The sequence below is a fragment of the Mastigoproctus giganteus genome, chromosome 10 (genome assembly GCF_048544385.1).
Source record: "Mastigoproctus giganteus isolate SK-2022 chromosome 10, ASM4854438v1, whole genome shotgun sequence".
Classification (NCBI taxonomy): Eukaryota; Metazoa; Arthropoda; class Arachnida; order Uropygi; family Thelyphonidae; genus Mastigoproctus; species Mastigoproctus giganteus.
The window spans coordinates 179,233,502-179,254,507 of record NC_143584.1 but is presented as its reverse complement, the minus strand read 5'-3'; the positions used below and the strand labels follow the sequence as shown (position 1 = coordinate 179,254,507).

The following is a 21,006-nucleotide window of genomic DNA, read 5'->3' as shown; positions in this document are numbered from 1 at the left end:
ACAATTTCTCTTCCACTTTGCTCGCCTACTCTTTTGCTTCTATCGTAAGCAAACTTGTTTTTTGTTTGATTTTCTATCGAAACAAATGACAGCCGTTCCATCTCTTCCAATTCTTTGTGTCTTGATCTAATGGATTTTAATTACATTTTGGGTTGTTCCTGCTATGAAAGTTGTTTTTATGCATCTTTCTAATTCTTGGCATTGCCTCATTTAGGCCTGTAGCATGTGCAATATCACATGGTCTTTCATTTCGATCAAAGCGTTTCATAATTTCATATTTTTTCTCTATCGACAGAGGCGGACTGGCCATAAGCCTTACCGGGGGAAACCTTGGTGGGCTGGAGGCTGGTGTGATTTTGGCCATAAACCATAGTATGAGGCCACTACAAATTTTCCCAGGTAAGAATTTTGGACCCAATCCACCTCTGTTTATCGATATTGCTTTTCTTTTTCTCTCTGAATCTGCAGTGTCTTCACCAGGACGCTTCCTTTTCACACCTTTTAAGTATTTTACTCATTATTAGGGAATAAAGCACAATTACAAAATGAGGAGGCACGCTTGATACACATAAACAAAGCTGCGCGCGTGTAGCAACTGAATAAACAACACCGTAAAGGCAGAGATACACTATTAACACCTCACATTTTACTAAAGCACATTTCTGGGGGTTACTCCCATAAAACAATTTCCAGTTGCGTTCCTGCTAGTGGAATTTGTTATAAACTGGTAGTAAACTCGATCTAATTGCATTTGCGATAATACCGATAGCTGGAATTGTGTGGGTTTTTACCTTATTATGGTGAAATGCGTTTCCCATTCACTGATATAAAAAAAACATAAATACATTTTCAGAATCTTCTCTTCATTCCTATCGTGTTGCGTTCAGTTGGGGTGATTCCACGTTCGACTGCCATTTCTTGTAAACACAAAGGCGAATCGTGCATAAGCGAATTCGGTTCATGTTATATAAGATATTGTTCCCCTATTTATAAATCATGTATAATCGAATTTGTGTAGTGTAAACATGTGTTATACGAGGACTGACTGTACTTCTCAAATGATAAGTATAATGCTATTTATTTGTAATGTGGTGCCCACCACCATCCAAGTGGTTGATTCAGTGATTATTGCTCAATTCATAGTTGGTGGCCAGACATCCCATTAGAGCAGCACCTCACAACAAAGTTTTGGCGGTGTAAATCACAAGATCAGAGATGTTAAATGGTATAAGAAATACATATTAAAAAAAAAGGCTAAAGAAAAGAGTGGGGCGATTTCAGTAGTCTTAGACACCCTTGAAGTTCTGGGATCAAATGGTAATTTTAACAAATACAAACTGTAGAATGGGATATGTTCAAAGGTATTAAGCTTTTTATACTAACAAAATGGTATTTCTTAAGGTATAGACCAAAATGGATGTTGAAAGAATAGTTGACCTAAGAGGTATAAAAAAAAATGTGTGAGAGGATTATAAACTATTAGGGGACACTAAAGACTAATTTATAGTATATATAAATTAGTCTGCAATATAGTTACTCAGGAGGTTATGCATTCTAAGTGAGATTGTGAGCAGTGCTTAACTAAAAGTATAAAAAACAATATTAAGGAATTCTTTGAATATGTTAGGAGTAAAATGAAAGGATTCAACCATATCAGTCCAGTTTATATCTTTGTTAACAGAGTACTGAATGCTAAATGATTTTATGATAACTGAAAGGAAGCAAACAGTGAAACTATTACATGAGTAATTAAAAAGTGAACACTAGGAGCTAATAGAATCTATCCGAATGAAGGAAGCAGCAAAAATGTCATCAAACTTTTAGCTATAAAATAAATATATACTGAGTGTATCTTTGGACTCAGGTAAAATCCCTGCAGGTTAAAGATGTGCAGATGTCTCTCCAATTCACAAAGGTGGCCCAAAGGGTAATACGAGCAACTAAACACTTGTAAGTTTGACTTCTGTGACAAGGACGAATATGGAATCCTTAGATAAAGATATAATACAGGATCATATAGACAGGGATTAAATTATGAGGGAATTGCACTAAGGCTTTATTTAGGGGAGATCATATTTGACTAATTAACTAAATAGTATGCTGTTGTCACTAAAGAATTGGAAGTAAAAAATAACCTTAGATAATCTTTGATTTCAGTAAAGCTGTTGATACTGTTCCACATGAAGCACTGTTGTATAAATTGGAGCAAAGTGGCATTACAGTCAAGTTATTACTATGAATAATGGTTAAGTGATAAGAGACATGGAGTAGTTATAAATTGTCATTATGCTTTCTTGGACTAATATTGTGAGGGGGAGGGTTCCCAGGATTTAGTGCTGGGCTGCTTACTGTTTCTAATATTCATTAATAATACTGTAAACTACATGTCATCATAATGGGAAAGGTGGTTAATGACAATAACCAGAATATTCTACTTCAACAAAAACTACAAAAATATTTGAATAGACTGAGAAATAGCAGCTGAGGTATAACACCGAAAAACTGTATCTCAGTAATAATAAAACTAAATTAATATACCACTTGAGTAGTACCAAATTTAAAACGGTTGCTAATGAAGAGATTTGGGAGTAACTATACAATCTGATATGTAGTTCTCTGAACAGTGTAGAGATTCTTCTAGGACAGTTCATGGTGTCCTCTCAGTTATATGCAAGAAATTTGCCAGTAGAGAAAAAGAAGTGATTATTCCATTATATAAAGAAACAGCTAGGCCACATCTTAAATACTGCATAGAGGCTTGGAAACTGGCAGGTCTTCACTGAGTAATGCCGCAGCAATAGAGGATGGTAAGTTAGGATAAATGCAGATTTTTTTTTTGATTCACAGATTTTTTAAACTTTGATACTTTGACAATACAAAAGTAGCAGTGATGATGAAAGTAAGTGGGCCTCTCCATATTTCAGGTATAGTAAAAGGCATATACTTAGAATCATCATGAAGTTATCTCCACTAATGTTGACCTGCAACTACTACAACAGGAATGAGGTATTCAGTATTTGCTCTATGGTGCAAGGAAACCCTGGGCTTTCGTACACTGACCAAAACACAAAATTAACACACCACTTATTTCATTTCCTCTTCACATAAGTATCTATCCAGTTGAGTTTTGAATTTATCTCAACCACCCATAGAGGCAACTCATTTCAATAAATAACAACTTGCCAGCTAAAATCCTGCAAGCTAGTCTAAAGGCACCCACAACTTGTCCTGATCATGTATAGGCATTCCAAAATAGGCTTTTACACTGCAAAACTTGATGCAACCAACAATGTTATGCTTCATCAGCTTTGAACCTATATAATATCTACAAACATAACAGAATGAATCTGAAGATAACATACACCTTCATTTGGTAGCCACAGAAAACTGCAAAAAAAAAAAAAAAAAAATTAAAATTCATTTACACAAATGTTAGCCTTTTACAATATCACAGTATTGGTATCCACTTATGTCACACAATACATATAAATTTTGCAGAAACATAAACCCTCAATTTCCACCAAAATACTGATACTACAGAAAAAACCAAAGATACAATTAGGTTTAATATGCAAAATTGTTCCTTAACATTTAAATATAAACATAAATATGTTATTGTTACATGACCAAATATGTTATATGATCAAAGTGTGCTACGTGGCCCAAGTTTTGGGACAAAATTTTAGGAATATATTTCCTACTCTAACATTATATAACATTAACCACAATATTACATATTTCTGTTATGATTCATAGCATTTATTTATTCACAGGATATATTTAAGCATGTTTACCAAAAGATCTTGCCGGTACATATAGAAATAGGACTTGTACTCATCCATCCACACCTCCACTGTCCGTACAGTGTTGATCCCATGTGTGTCTTTATTGCCAGGAAAGCTATATGGATGAAAGTTGCGAAAGATATGTCCAACGTGCGAACAAGGAACAATCTCCAAGGACCCACCACACATCCAAACCTGTAGAAAAACAAATTTTTTAAATAAATACTTTGAACATGATTGTTGATAACCAAATTTGGCAATCTACTAACATTTTTAGAACTCTGAATTGCTTGAATGTTTGCTATTTCTGACTTAGATATACAGTATAATTCGATTATTAAGCTTGCCTTGTATTGTACTTACTGAGAAAATGGCCAAATTGCCAGCTAAACTGAAAATGCTGCAAAGCATTTCCAATTGACAAAAGTAATTTTTTATGTCAACAAGTAATTTATATCTGTGTTAATTAGCTGTTGTTTGTACTTGCACAAGTTTTCTGTATACATGGCAGTAAAACCTATGGCCTTCAATGCCACAAATGGAAATATACTGAAGAAGTTAAGTGCAACATTTCTTGCATGTTATAAAATATACATTTTATACATCTACTTATGAGTATTATGGGAAAAGGAGTGCCCACTTGGGTTTATAATTAACAGAGGTTTAATGAAGCATTGGTTATAAAACTTCTCTTTAGGCACTGTCAAATGTCTATCAGGGAGTTCCTTTTAGCTGTACACTGGTTAGTAGCACCGCTGTTTGCAGTTTAGTTTTGGTTTACAGTCAGTTCTAGCTTATGTACCGTTATGTGCATTTTGTGTCTGTGTGATTGATTTTAGTTTATCATACAAGTAGTTTCAACTTCTCTTTAAATTTAAAATGGCCTCAAAGTGATCAAGTGAGTCAGAAAGTGCTAATAACACTAAGGTGAAAAAGCTATTGTAAAAGCATTAAATTAAACTGGATATTCTAAAAAAGACTGGATTTGCAACACCGACCTGTGAAAAATGTTTGATTTGGTAGCCTCCACTGTCAGACCCATAATAAAGATCAAGGGGAAAAAATCTTAAGAGTGTGGGAGGATAAGAATTTTTTTAAGTGCAATTAAATTATATTGATCTAGACTTAGACTTAATCGCGATTGAGACCCGTGCTGATGTGGAGGAGATGGACAAAAAAATTTAAGGCACTTTTGGATATTTTGAAGAAGATACTACACCCTTCAACCAGGGCCTAACTTGAGGATATGCAGGCCCTAGGCAAAAGTATTTTTGGGGGACCTGTAAAAATGTTTATTATGAAATGACATTTAATGTTTTTGGATTAATAAAAATAATAATGATGAATGGATAGGTTTTGGTGCCATTTTGTGAAGTCATGGTGCCAATGGTGCATTCAAAAAGTCATCTTGTCAATAATTCTTCCTTGAAACTGCTTTTTAAATTACTGATATTATACTATTCTGCTCTTTTTTGTTCAATACCATACAGTTGAATACTTGTTATTTGACACAGATGAATATATTTCACAAAACAAAAATTAACTTGTAGAATATCAATTATTAATTAGTTACTTAGAGACTCAGTTATATTACAAAATAAGATGTTTATTCAATTATTTCCATTGATTTGAAGCAACTAATACTCTAAAAATCAAATCAAAATTAAGACATAAATTAAATATAAAAATTCACTACAGAAAATGACAAAAATGAATATATACCATTTATGTAAAACAGAGGTTTCCAACCCATGGGTCCTGAACCCATTGGGAGTCGCGGAAGAAGTTCGAGCAGTCGTGAGGATGTGCGAAAGAAGACCTAAGCATAATACTTTTATCATGACATTGTATTACTAAAATGTCAACAATGTAATTGGCAACACTCCTTGAGACTCCACTTTAGCTCCTACAATGTCAAGTGTTACAATTTTGGCTATGTCCATTGCCATTTACAGGCTCTAGGCACAAGCCTAGTTTGCCTAGGTCTAAGATAGGCCCTGCCCTCAAGAGGTGTTAAATGTTCACAAATATGGTCTATACTGGAAGATAATAGAACAGAACAGAACAGAACAGGACTTAATTAAAGGGAAGAAAAATATATATCTGGATTTGAAGTTTTTTCAGATAGATTAATGGTGATTCTGGATAGGAATGCTGCTAGCAACTTCAAGCTGAACTCCTTGTTAGTCCAACATTCAGAAAATCCTAGATGCTCTTAGGGGATTTATTAAATCAAGGTTGCCAATCATATGGAAATCTGACAAGAAGGTTTAGGTCACTAGAAGCGATCCAAAATAATAATCTAGAAAACTTGTTTCAAAACATGTTTTTCAGATTATTTCTGTTCAATAGTCAAATGGCACTGTGCCCCAACAACATTCTCAATCAAATCTTTTGATACTGGATTTGATCACCAGGTCATACCATTTCTCTTAATGAGTTTAGTGTCAATATAAAAGCTATTTTACGTTCCTAACACCACCTCTCTTATCCACCCAGTAGACCAGGGTAAAATAGCAACTTTCAAGGCCTATTATATCTGAAGGGCTATTTCTCTCATGCTATTAAGGCTGTAAATTAAGGGAAAATACACCAAACTTTAAGAAATTTTGGAAAGCATACAATATTAAATGTGTGTGAGGCACAATTTTTCTGTATAAAGATATTAAATGTAATTGAAACATTCAAATAGAAACTTTAAATACATAAATTATTCCAAAAAAAAAAATGTATGTTCAAGAAAATGCAAGAAAACTTACCTTAAATTATCAAAAATCAATGGATGGGGAATGTGAGAAAGCTTTGGAAAAGCTGTGCTGAGGCTTCCATGGCTTTGATATTGAAAACATTAAAAATAGCATAGTACAGCTTGTCAAGTATATTGGGTTGGATGATATACAATCTCAAGACTTATAAGAACTCATGGAGAACCAAGATGGTTTAAGAAACAGAGAACTCATGGAAATGGCTGCTAAACAGGAGAAAACTCTTGAAGACATTGAAAAGAAAGAACTTGAGTCCCCTAAAACCACAATCACTAAAGACATTGCTGAAGCTTTCCAGAAGCTTGATGAGTACCTTTCTACTTCTGAAATGATGATGTGCATATGAAGAAATCCCTCAATGTACGTGAAATAGTTGAAAATGCTGTGAGCTGTTACAGGGCAATCTATAACAAGAAGGACTACATCTTTCTCTCTCTCCCCCCCTTCTAGATTTTTTCTTCATCCCTAAAAGAGATCAGTTTCTGCTGCTGCTTCAGACACATGTGAAAAAATATTCCCACCCATCTTTAAGCTTGTTCCACATGCATTTAGTGGACTTGAGCAATCTGAAAATTAACAGTATTGCAAGCTGTTATTATAAATACAGCCTATCAAGTTCCATAATTTAAAGTAAGTTTTCTTGCATTTTCTTGAACATACATTTTTTTTTTTTTTTTTTTTGGAATAATTTATGTATTTAAAGTTTCTATTTGAATGTTTCAATTACATTTAATATCTTTATACAGAAAAATTGTGCCTCAAAATTAGCCAGAAACACTGTTCGAGCTAACCAGTTATAATTATTTACGTGATTTCCTATGAATAAATCTCTCCCACCTAATGTGGATTCGAATCAGCCTATAAAGAAGCAACCCCAGATTCACTTAGTGCTAAGTTTTTATGGCCCAATTAAGCAGTCTTTGTTTTTCATATTATATTTGAAATCAACTGAAATATTTGTAATTAGAATTTTTTTATCGCTATTGTAGTCAATACACTGGTTGTCGGAAGAAAGAGGACTTATTCTAGCTAGGGCTAAAGATCTAGCAGAAAATAGAATAGGTGGAGAAAAATTAAAATAGTTAAAGAAAGGCTGATAGCCCAAATGGACTATTTACAGTAAAAGTAATGGCAGGATAGCTATGCAATAATAAGCAACTTTTCATCTAACTATTAATGACAGTTAATGTGCTATTATTGTTTGCTGCATTTTTTTGCCAGATAACTTTTCAAGAAAAACTTCAGACATCTCTATAAACCTGTAAAACTTTAGACATCTCTATGGAACAAAGGGGTGCTCTTACGAAGAAAGGCTTAAGTTTTGCGAATTACAGTGTCTGGAGACTAGGCACCAGCGAGGTGATCTGATAGAGGTGTACAAAGCCTTGAATGGTTTGAGCATGCTCAATGCTGATGGGATTCTTCCTCTTGCTCAGAATAATCACCTGAGAGGGCATAAATTCAAATTGAGGAAAGACAGATGTAGGATAGATTTGCGGAAATTTGCCTTTAGCCAGCGGGTGGTTGGTAAGTGGAACAGACTTCCATCCCTTGTCGTGGAAGTTGATAGCCCAAATAAGTTTAAGGCTCGGCTGGACAGGTATTTCGAACGAACAGAGGGGTGAAATGGAAGTGGTTATTTTTTATTTATTTATTTTACTTTAATTTTTTTGGCTGATGCTGCATAAGCTTGCTTTCTTGCATCAAATGCCTCTACTAATGCTAATGCTAACCTGAAATCTAAACTCACATATATAAACCACTAGCTTTTCTTCAATTTTAAGAAATATTGTCTGCTTTACTGATTACATCAGAAAAACAGACACTATTTCATGTTCTTTCAGTGGGGCATTTTGAAGCAATTGTTGTTTCACTTCTTACTTGCAACATGCAGCTATAACCATTCTGAATAACTTATCTTTGTGTACTCAATCAATATGCCCATTGTGTAGACTATAAGATGAGTACGTCATTCATTAGGTACTGTATCTTCATATATGTGATAGATTCCAATTTCAAAACTATGAACAAAGTTGAACAGTACCCACTTTTCAAAAAACTGGGAATTGATCAATTTCTGCACCCTTGTTTTTTCTATAATGAAAAGTGGTATACATCCTACACTGCTGCTTTAACAATAAATACAGTATTTCAATATTTTTCTTCATGTCTCCAATTTTAAAATTTGGCGAAAACTGACGGAAAATTAATCGAACATGAATATTATTAAGATCTGCATCTCACCCTAAATGACATCTCTAAATTTTCTCCTCCCCAGATATCCATACCAGGATCATAACTGCCAATCTCCCAAAAATATTTTCTATCCATAGCAAATAATCCTCCAGCCATTGTTGGAGACCTATAAAAATTAATTGAAAAATTTTGTTCATAATAACAAGAATACATTTAGACATTTTCTGTGCCAAAAAGAGATAATTATAAAGCAACACCAAGCAAGTGTAATAAATGTTAAAATATACAAAAGCAGTACAAAACCTAGTTGGTGAAACTTCACTGGCTTTCCTTTTCTCTTCCCATTCTGGAATTTCAATCCATGTAAAATGTCCACTCCAAGTAAAACCTCCTATTTGAAAATAATCTCCATTACTAGCATAATATTCCAGAGTTTTATCATCAATGACATCAATTATTGGACACAGCACTGCCTTCCTGTATTCTTTAATTCTCTGTAGTAAGGGTTCTAACCTAAGAGCAAAATAACAACAAAACATATACTTTAGTTTACTCATTATATTAAAATGCATAAGGCATAATACGATATTATGCACAAGGTATATGATATGAGCTTAAAATATATTATAAAATATTGGTGTAAATACACCATAAGGTTGCTCATAAATAAAAACTACAATCGTAGTGTAAAGGCATTGATTTAATTGTATCTCATATTGTGACCACATTCACAATGAGTTTCCATATATTGCACTACCTTGAATAAGTAATGCTTTGCTAATAGTAAAGGCTAGTGTCACTTATTCTCAGTAGGCACCACCACCACCCAGAGGGCACCATTTCAAGGCTTGTTGGCCTATCGTCAGTGGGTGGGCAGGTGTCCTAGTGTTGCAATCATGCCAACCCAGTTGTGAAGTTAATTCCACAACATGAGAGATGCCAAAATCTTTACAAAATAATACTATATTAAAATATAAATGCACAAGGCATTAATACGATATGAGCTTAAAATATACTATAAAATATCAGTGTAAATACACCATATATTGCTCATAAATGAAAACTACAATCATAGTGTAAAGGCACTGGCAGAGGTGAAAGCGATTCTTGCACTGCTTCTATTGGAATGAGCAGCAGCTGGAAAATAAGATGTAGGATATTTCAGAGACTGTGGGAATAATTGGGGTACAAGTAAACACATGGGTTGTGTTAGGGTAGCTAAGAAAAAGAACAGGTGCATGATTACTTGCATGTACACCAATGCTAGGAGTTTAGTAAATAAATTTGATGAAGTTGAGGTATTGCTCAAAACATCAAAGGCAGATATTGTTGGGATTTCAGAGATGTGGTGTCACACAGATATAAGGAATGCAGAACTGGAATTTGGGGAGTACAATATCTACAGAAAGGATAGACAGGATAGGAAGGGAGGAGGGGTTATGCTATTAGTTAAGAAACACATAAAATCCAAGGAAGTGAAGTCAGTCGACATCGCTGGACAGTGCAGTGTCGAGTCAGTTTGGTGAGACATAAGCATTGGGAGATAAAAATTGAGAGTAGGAGTGTGCTATAGGCCTAATGAGTATAATAAGAAACTGTACAGGGAAATAGAGTGGGCCAGTAAATCAGAGAGTCTTATAATGGGGGATTTTAATTTCCCAGATATTGACTGGAATTGGGGGCTGGTCACTCACACGCTAGCAAGGCTTTTGTGGATTTATTGGATGATTGCTTTCTACATCAGCATGTTCGGGAGGCAACTAGAGGGAGTAATACTCTTGATTTGATTATCAGTAGTGATTCTTCATGCATTAAGAATCTGCAGATAAATGAACCACTAGTGGCAGTGATCACAGTGTGCTGAAGTGGGATTTACTCAAAGAGGTAACTACCATTAGGGGTAAAAGGAAGGGTTATTGCTTTCGTAAAGGCGACTAGGATGGACTGAGACAGTATTTAAATTCTATACAGTGGGACCAACTGATGATGTTACCAACAGCAAATTCAAAATGGGAAGCATTCAAAGAATTTATCTTGGAAGCTACTAGGTTTTACGTACCAACTAAGAAATACTGTTCAAGGTTTAGGCCTAAATGGATGTCAGATGAACTAATGAAACATATGGCAGAGAAGAAAAATGCATGGGATACATACAAATTAACACGTGACACAGAAGCCTATGATAGATACAAGTTGATCTGTAACCAAGTTACAAAGGAGGTTAGGCAGGCGAAGGCAGATTACGAGAAATCTTTGGCAAGGGATGCAAAGAAAAACAGCAAAGAGTTCTTTACTTATGTAAACTCTAGAAGGAAGGGGATGAATCAGATTGGTCCACTTGATATCGATTGTTCAACTGTTCATGATCCTGCTCAGGTAGCTAACAAACTAAATGAATATTTTGCATCGACATTCACACATGAGGAGTTATTCAGCGAGGGGAATGCCAGAGGTGTATTCAACTCTGGCAGTAAGCTAGAGAATCTTGTAATAACTGAGAGTAAAGTGGAGGAGAAATTGTTGAAGGTAAACACAAGAAAGGCACCTGGGGTGGATGGGATCTATCCAGTTATTTTAAAGGAGGCAGCAAAGGAAGTAAGCCAACCCTTAGCCATAATTATGAGAGCTTCCTTGGACTCAGGGGAGGTACCCATGGACTGGAGATGTGTAAACGTGACCCCAATTCACAGAGGAGGATCAAAGGCTGACACAAGTAATTATAGACCTGTGAGTTTAACTTCTGTTCCTGGAAAATTAATGGAGGCACTGGTTAAAGAAGCACTGCAGGATCATCTAGACAAGACTTCAGTTATAGCTCGGACACAGCATGGATTTGTGAAGGGGAAGTCTTGCCTGATCAATTTGATTGGATACTATGATGCAGTCACAAAAGAACTGGATGCAGGGAATAACTTTGATATTATATACTTGGATCTTAGAAAGGCTTTTGATACTGTTGCACAAATTGGAGCAGTGTGGCTTTGGAGGCAAATTGCTGCTATGGATAAAGGGGTGGTTGAGGGGGAGAAGACAGAGAGTGGTAATCAATGGACACTGCTCATCGTGGACTAATGTTATTAGTAGAGTCCCTCAGGGTTCAGTATTGGGTCCATTATTATTTTCTGTATTTATAAATGATATTGATGATGGTATATCAAGCTTAATGTCCAAGTTTGCAGACGATACGAAGGTTTGCAGGGTTGTCAAGGACACTACTGACACTATGCTGCTGCAACAGGATCTGGAAAGGTTGAGCAGATGGGCTGAGAGGTGGCAAATGAAGTTAGACATTGACAAATGTAAAGTACTACATATGGGAAACAACAACCCCAGAACAACGTATCAACTCTGTGGTACTACACTGACAGTGGTAGAGAATGAAAGGGACCTGGGGGTGGTTGTGCAGGCAGATATGAAGTTCTCTGAGCAGTGCAGATAGGCTGCAAGAGTAGCTCATGGTGTATTGTCAATGATATATAGGAATTTTTCTAGCAGGAATAAGGAGGTGATTATTCCCTTGTATAAGGCAATGGTCAGGCCACACCTAGAGTACTGTATACAGGTCTGGAGGCCTCATTTCAAGAAGGATGTAGAGCTGCTGGAACGAGTACAGAGAAGGGCAACAAGATTAGTGAATGGAACAAAGGGGTGCTCTTACGAAGAAAGGCTTAAGTTTGGCAAATTACAGTGTCTGGAGACTAGGCACCAGCGAGGTGATCTGATAGAGGTGTATAAAGCCTTGAATGGTTTGAGCATGCTCAATGCTGATGGGATTCTTCCTCTAGCTCAGAATAATCACCTGAGAGGGCATAAATTCAAATTGAGGAAAGATAGATGTAGGATAGACGTGCGGAAATTTGCCTTTAGCCAGCGGGTGGTTGGTTGGTTGGTGGAACAGACTTCCATCCCTTGTAGTGGAGGTTGATAGCCTAAATAAGTTTAAGGCTGAGCTGGACAGGTATTTCAAACGAACAGAGGGGTGAAGTGGAAGTGGTTATTTTTTATTTATTTATTTTATTTATTTATTATTTATTTTTTTTTTGGCTGATGCTGCATAAGCTTGCTTTCTTGCATCAAATGCCCCTACTAATGCTAATGCATCGATTTAATTTTAATGTAGTATTATTTTGTAAACCTTTTGGCATTTTTCATATGTGAAATTAACTTCACAACTGGGTTGGCATGGTTGCAACACCAGGGTACCTGCCCACCCACTGATGATAGGTCAACAAGGTAAACATAAGCTTAAAATGGTAAACATAAGCTGTTGCGTCTTCATGAGCATCAGAAAACTGTCATCTTCTCATGGATCCCTGGCCACAGTGGTATTCCAGGAAATGAATGTGCAGATGATGCTGTTGCAAAGCATCCTTCCAACATAGCCTCAACAAATGATCTAGTCCCATATCCTGATTATAGACATAATATTCGAAGAATATCTAGGGAACAATGGACACTTCTGTGGAAAATGCAAACAAATAAACTATTTCAAATAAAACCTGAACCACAATTATGGACTTCTAGCCTTTGTAAAAATAGAAAATATGAAGTAATCTTAGCTAGAACTTGTATAGGTCACACGAAACAATCCTCCACAGTGTGTGCACTGCTTGCAACCACTTACAGTAAAACATATACTCCTTGAATGTAAATTGTTCAGCAATGCCCGACAAACGTCTTTTAGTTTCATTTCAGATCTACAACAACAACCTCTCCCCCCCTCTCCCCCCTCTAAATAGCATAATAGGTAAAGAATCCAGTCTAAACATCTCACATCATAACTTGAAATTATGGCCCCTTCTAGAATCATTGATAACTGTGAAAATTTCATCCTCATTCATTTTGCTTATGCCCCTCAGAGCTTTAAACACCTCAATCAAGTCTCCTCTAAGGTACCTAGTTTCCAAGCTCTGCAACCCACATATTCAAAGTCTTTTCTCATAACGATGCTCTTTTGCCAATCTCACCAACCCATCTTTGGACCCTTTCAAGAAGCACAATGTCTGTCTTTCTTTAGGTGCAGTTTCCATACTTGAAAACAGTATTCCAAGTGTGGTCAAACAATAGCCTTATATAATGGGATTATGGCGTCCTTATCTCTACTAGCAATTGTTCAATAAATCATCGATAGGACACCGTGGCCTTCCTTGCAACAAGTCTACAATGCTCGGAGAACTTCATGTCTGATCGTATTATAACACAAGTCCCTTTCTCCACCTACTGACTTTAGTTCAACTCCACCAAGTGTATAAGTTACTTTGGGTTACTGTTCCCCAGGTGTAAGACCTTGCACTTTGCTGGATTAAAGCATAGCTGCCACTTTTCTGACCATCCCTGAAGTCTATCTAGGTCACTATGAAGAAGCTCTGCTTGGAGGTGATCATTACCTACTCTACTAATCTTTACATCATCTGCAAATTTAGACATCATGCCCTCTATCCCTTCATCAATGTCATTTATGAAAATCAAAAACAACAGTGGTCCTTATACTGATCCTTGGGGATCCCTATTTCTTACATCAACCCAATCTGAGGAATAGCCATTTATCACAACCCTCTGCCTCCTGCCCTGAAGCCATCCTGCTATCCATCTAGGGATTTTAAAAATTTCTTGTTTATACTCCAGCACAACCACCAGGTCAGTGGAGCTTACAATAAATCAATCAATACAAATATTAATTGTATTTAGCAGTCATGGGCTTGAACCCCAAAAAGTGTATGCTACTGCACTCGCACTCCTGACCACTTGGCTACGTCATTTTCCCTGTGATTCCAACATGTTCCAGCTTATAAAGTAACCACTCATGTGGGACTGAGTCAAATGCTTTGCTGAAGTCTAAATAAACACAATGTTGAAATTATTCCCTAAATCCAGCTCATGAGTGACCATGTCAAAATAGATAACCAGTTTAGTTAAACATTATTTTTCCTTTACAAAACCATGCTGCATATCCTTCAGAATTTCATTTCTATCTAAATGATCCTGAATTCCACCCTTGATCATTGCCTCCGTGATGTTCCCCGACTGCTGAAGTTAGACTGACAGGTCGGTAATTTCCCACTTCACTCTTAGAACCACATTTATGTAATGGAGATACATTGGCCCTTTTCCAATTCAAAGGAATTTCTCCTGAGTTTAGAGTGATGCTCTCATAATTAGCCTCAGTGGTTTCATGCACTCACTTGCCACCTCTCTTAAAATTACAATGTTTACCCTTACAAAATTAGTGTCATAAGGAGGCCATTAGTTCCCCTACTACCAGCACTAAACTAATACTAACAGGTAGTATGTGGAAACTCCCAACATGTTGAAGTTCGGGTTGTAATTTCTGACAATAAAAGTGGAATTTAAACTACATAATTTCTTAATACATAAGCTCACATAATTTCTGATTTTTGAAATCAGTTGTATAATTTGGTTTAGTAAAGACACTTTACCATGTGAAGTATTTAATCAGTTTATTGGAACAACCTATGTATTAGTAAATTAGCATTTTGGTCTTCCATGGTAGAGTTATAAACTTATCCTAAATCAAAAATCCAGCCCCGAAGATGGATTTCAACACAGAAATCTGAAACGTAGCCAATTAATTTGGTTGTCAGAACTGTTTGAATCTATTATAATAATTGTCCTCTCAATCCAATAAATTAATTAAATACTTCAAGTGGTAATGTCTTTACTAAACCTACTTAGTAGTAATTACACATAACTTCCTTCTCGAGCTTAATTATTTGTATAATTTTTTTAAAATTATATTTTTCTGCAATGGGGACAGGTAACTGACAAGAGTTATGGGTGCCACAAGTGGCAACATGTATGCTGCAGATTGGTAACTCTGGCAGATTGGTAATCAAATCCAATAGAGCACAAATAATGATTTTTTGAACAATTAACTTTGATTAAGTTAAATGTTAATAACTCTAAATTTAATCATATATAGAGCCCCTCTTCAACTGTATTCGCTTTTTTGAAGAAAGCAGAAATTTTCTGTTGAGTAAATATTCTACTATCTTGCCATTTATAATATTCTTCTTCATTTCACTTAGAGTGAAAATATTTTTTTAATTCCTCATTACAGTTTTCAAATTTAATAAAAATACTGAAATAGCTTTTGCTTCATATAATTTAACCTTTTCTTATTTATCTCATTCTTCTTTTTCTTCAGTTTCTGCTTCACCAACAGATTTTCTCCCTTTGAAAAGTTGCCGTTGTTATTTCCTCTTCAGTCACAGTATGATAACCAGCTCTATCTCTAGTTACATTCTCACGTCCCTTATTAATATCCTTTTTACCACTATTATGCAACACATCCTGATGACCTTCACCTTTGATTTTCTTTTGGCAGATGCTATATAAGTATGCTTTCTTGCATCATATGCCTCAACTAATACTAATAAAGATAAGCAGCAGACTTTTTGTAAGAAATAAGACATTACTGTATTTTAGGAGTGAAGTTACTAAGTTGTTTTCTTCCCACTATAGTTGGATATCAGTATTTAAGGAACTCCTAGTGGCTACTTGAGAAGTTGTAGCTGTTCGGGCAGAGCAAAACTATGTTGAACTCAAAAGTGGAATGTAATGGGCTATCATCAGTCAAATTATGGACATGATTTCCAGTCTATGAAAAAAGTCACTGACATACAAAGGGATGCTTATAAATTTTTGGCCCAACCCACTTGGCATTAGCTTTAGTAGAGGCATATGATGCAAGCTTATACAGCATCAGCAAAAAAAAAAAAAAACAAAAAAAAAAAACCACTCCCTATTTCACCCATCCATTCACTCCAAAAGTTTGTCCAGTTCTTCTTTCATTTTTTATTTAAGCTATCAAATTCCACAATGACAGATGGACGTTTGTTCCAGCAATCAACCACCTGCTGGCTAAAGGCAATTTCTGCACATTCTATTTCCTCAATTTGAATTTATGCTCCCTTGGGTGCATAATCTGAGCAAGAGGAAGGATCTCAACAGCACTGAGCTTGCTCAAACCATTCAAGGCCTTATACACCTCAATCAGATCATCTCACCTTCCAGGTGCCTAGTGTCTTTGTGCCCCCTACACCTCCTGCAAGTTTGTCACTCTGGTAGTGAATCACCCTGTATATCACTACAAAATTAAAAAGATATGGTACAATGGATACCGCACACCTTTTTATAGTGAAATAAATATATAAATTTAAAAAAATAATAAATAATAAGTTTAAGTAACTTAAACCAAATTACAAGGCACCCCTGAAATGTTGTTGCAGCACCCTAGTGTGCTGCGGCACCGCGTTTGAAAACCACTGCACTAGGGTGTTCAGACAGAAATGTATTAACCATTTCAGAGACATTACATTATAGAAAAATATGCTGCAAATGGATACCAAAGTTGTAAACAAGAAAAATGAAATTCTCCAGGAAGGAGATATGCCAAGATTTGTTGAAGGAATACAATAACTTTCAAGAGGATTTTTTTTAAAGACCTGATAATAGGTGATAATAACTGGGTCTTTCATTATGCTAGTTTATAAAATAGACATGTCTGTCATCTTCAGTGAAGGAAAATCCTTGAACAGCTAGATCATCACAAAAAATTATAGCCATGTGTTTTTTTCAAAGAAGGCCCAATTCTGGTTGAATTTTTAGATAAAGGTCAGACTATAAATAAGGAAAGATATCACCAAACACGTGATAAGCTTAATAAGGCTATAAAACAAAAATAAGACTCTACCAGGACATAAAATCATATTACACCATGATAATGCCAAGCCACACACTGCCCATGTGACTCTGATGAAAACTAGAGACCTAGGATGGAGAGTTTTGCTTCATCATACATACAGACTGGAATTGGCTCCATCTGATTTTTTCCTATTAGACATATTTTTATGGAAAACACTTTTGAATAATGAGAAGCTGAAAAAGACACAGACAGGCTGGCATCAATAGAAGAGTCCACCCTTTTACTACAATGCATATGTGAGGTGGAAAGAATGATGGCAAAAATGTACTGATAAGCAAGGATACCTTGTTTATAAATGTTGAAAATTAATAATGTATACATGCTTCGCAGTGTTTATTTAATAAATGATATAAATTTTAATTTTGTATCAGTTGTATTTATACTTTTATGTTCAAAGAGACATTACTTATGGATCAACCCTTGTATATCTGTTCCTTCATTCTAGTTATAATTCTTATTACCAAAATTTTAGATACTTTCATATAATTCAAAAATGCATCAAAAATGTCTATAAATACTTCACAACTGTTTAAAAATTAATATAATATAACCTGATTTTTTTCAAGTTTTTTTTAGTGAATCTGATTTAAAACACAACTAGGCACCTCCCATCTTGTGAGTTAAATTGTCACTGGGGTATAATATGTGGTACCAAGGAGTGCCTACCACCCACAAACAAGATGGCAGTGACACACAACCATCTGGTGGTGGTGGGGGATGCAATGGTTCCATGAATAAACAAGTAAAATCACCAGGTCAGTTATTTCAACTATAGGTCTAGGTCTGAACTTAAAGAACAGTTAGACTATAATGTCTTTTCTCTTATAATGGTGCTATTTAATTGTAGTGTAACATTGAAGTAACTCACTGCAATAGCCTCACAAAATGAGAGATCACTTGCTGCTGTGAAAAGACTCTTATATACATTATTTATATAATTTGTGAATATTTAAAAAAAAATTAAATAAACAAATTTCAAGAATTCTAGTTGGGATTAAAAAAATCTCAGTGAAAAAATAAAATTAGGTTAAAGTTTATGACTACCACAATAAGAAGAAATGGCTTTTAATAACTACATCAAAAGATGTGTCCTTCTTACCACTGCTCATTAGCTTCACAATGGGAATCTAAGAAAACTAACACATCCCCCGTGGCAGCTTTGGCTCCAGCTAACCTTGCCCGTATTAAGCCTTCACGTTCAGTCATACGTAACAGTTTTAATTTTTTTGCATTAAAATGATGAGATATGTATGTTTCTAGCTCTCCCTTCAGCTCTTCTACAAACAAAAGGTAAAACAATTCCTGAACTCCAGACAAATTGAAATTCATATGTGCTAAATATACATTTACTAAAGAAACTAATTATAATTTATTAATTTAGAATGTTGTGATATTTAAAGCTTTCAAAATTTTAATTATTCATAGATACACTTCTCTTTTTGTTAAAAATGATAATTAGGAAACAAGAGTTTAAGAAAGTTCATTAATTGTGTATATAGTAGTAGTTAATGAATTACCATTAGCAAAAAAACTTAAAATTTAAATTTATTAAAAACACAGACATTTAATGAAAGCAATAGCGAGTTAAAAAAAACACAAATGTTTTTTTTTTAATCAATCTAAATTGTTATAAATAAATCAATGCAGTAAAATGCATTTGTTATACAAATTAACTATTCTTGATGATGCCCTTCAGCTCATACATATTGAAAATTAATATTCAGTTTAAAATGAATATAACAGTATTATTTGACTGTCATTTTGTAGCATTAATGGTACCAAATTTCCTGCAGTGACATGAAAAAATGGTACCAAATTTCCTGCAATTATGACATGAAAAAAAGCTAATTCAAATAATGAACATAAGTCTTTTCAATTTCACTGTAAATATTATAACTTGCTTTATGGTTTCTTTCATCAATTTGATATTATTGTTGCATTTTCAATAAAATGCATGATTTTTTAAAGCTACTTAGAGTGAAATTTAATTACAATGTATTTTGGGAGACCTTGGCTTCATGTTTATTGTATCAAGAATATGTTTAGTGATGTATATATATATATTAGAATAATGAAAAAGTTGAAAACGGTATTAGTTTTGATTTTATATTTAATATTAGATATATATACTGAGATCCATTTTTGACATATTTGCTATCTCATTATTACAGAAACTGTAAATGAACTGAACGAAACCCTAATATAACAAATATATTAGAGTACCAAATATACACTTACAAAAAAGAAATTTGAAGAGTATATAGCATGCCAAACTTTAAGATTATTACTATATTTAATACCGCTCATATACCATGTCAAATTAATAATATAGTTTATTAAGCAATTGCCTAAACCACTATACATTAAGGTGACATTTCAGGCATCTTGCTGTTTCCCATCATCAGACCATGCTGCTGACAGACTTGCCGATGCTGCTAGACACCTGATGTGCATCCCTTTCTGGTTTCTGACAGCATCAGCAAGTACGAGTCTGTCAGCAGCATGGTCTGATGATGGGTATCAGCAAGATGCCTGGAACCTCACCTTAATGTATAGGTCACCTCAAAAATTTAATTATTCATAGATACACTTCTCTTTTTGTTTAAAGGAAACAAGTTCATTAAATGGTGTATATAGTAGTAGTTAATGAATTACCATTAGTTTAGGCAATTGCATAATAAACTATATTATTAATTTCACATGGTATATGAGTGGTATTAAATATAGTAATAATCTTAATGGAAAATAACCATGTAATGTCCTTACCTAACTATGCCCAACTTTATAATAACAGAAGCTGCATATCATAATCTCAAAGGTTTGAAAGATACAATCAGATTTGATCTAGGTTACCATAATTAATAATTTCAAAATATATTTTTATGGATAATTTTTATTATAAATTTTACATATTACTAATATATTTTCTATTTATAGATTCATATACTGTATTAATCTTATAATTCAGTTTTATTTTTAATTAACACAATAATAATTGAACTACTTGCTGGTAGAGATTTTGTATTTTGTTCATCATGAGGCTTTTGAAATCCAGTTAATAGTTTGTGAATGCAGTACAAATTAACTCTGTCAAATGTCAGTTTGTTAATTGTGCATGGTGTTTTGATTTTATGAATTTCATTGTTGAGTATAGCAATTCATAGCAGCATATTGTACTGAAAACTGAAATTAATCTAACCAGCATTCTTTTTTGAGATGGGAACAATTTCATTCTGGAACAAGTTTTCAAAATTTGATTGAGATTATGATGATTTACGATGCATTTTTAGACCCTAATCCTTCTGAATTTCTAATAATTCCATTTCTCCAGCAAAAGTTTTAGGAAAGTTTTTGGGGTCACTGATTGCATCATTCTCATATGAGTTTACAAGAAAAACAATACCCAATTTGAAGTTCTTAAAATCATGAAACCTAACTTTGAAATCATCAAATAATCTTTGAAATTTACCTCAATATTCTGTTCTTCAGATAGGGAAACTGATTAAATGTTTTTTGTAATCAGGTTATTTTGAAA

At 34.6% G+C, this 21,006-nt stretch overlaps 1 protein-coding gene across 1 annotated transcript in view; it reads right to left on the bottom strand.

Moving 5' to 3' along the window:
- The window catches only part of LOC150079584 (polypeptide N-acetylgalactosaminyltransferase 1-like), a 98,978-nt gene that overhangs the window by 37,098 nt on the left and 40,874 nt on the right, over nt 1-21,006 (bottom strand). The window contains exons 3-6 of the mRNA XM_090383127.1: nt 18,571-18,748; nt 9,050-9,259; nt 8,795-8,912; nt 3,795-3,980 (exon numbers count right to left, since the gene is read on the bottom strand). Of these exons, the coding sequence (XP_090239253.1) occupies nt 3,795-3,980; nt 8,795-8,912; nt 9,050-9,259; nt 18,571-18,748 (692 nt within the window). The remainder of the gene's footprint in view (nt 1-3,794; nt 3,981-8,794; nt 8,913-9,049; nt 9,260-18,570; nt 18,749-21,006) is intronic.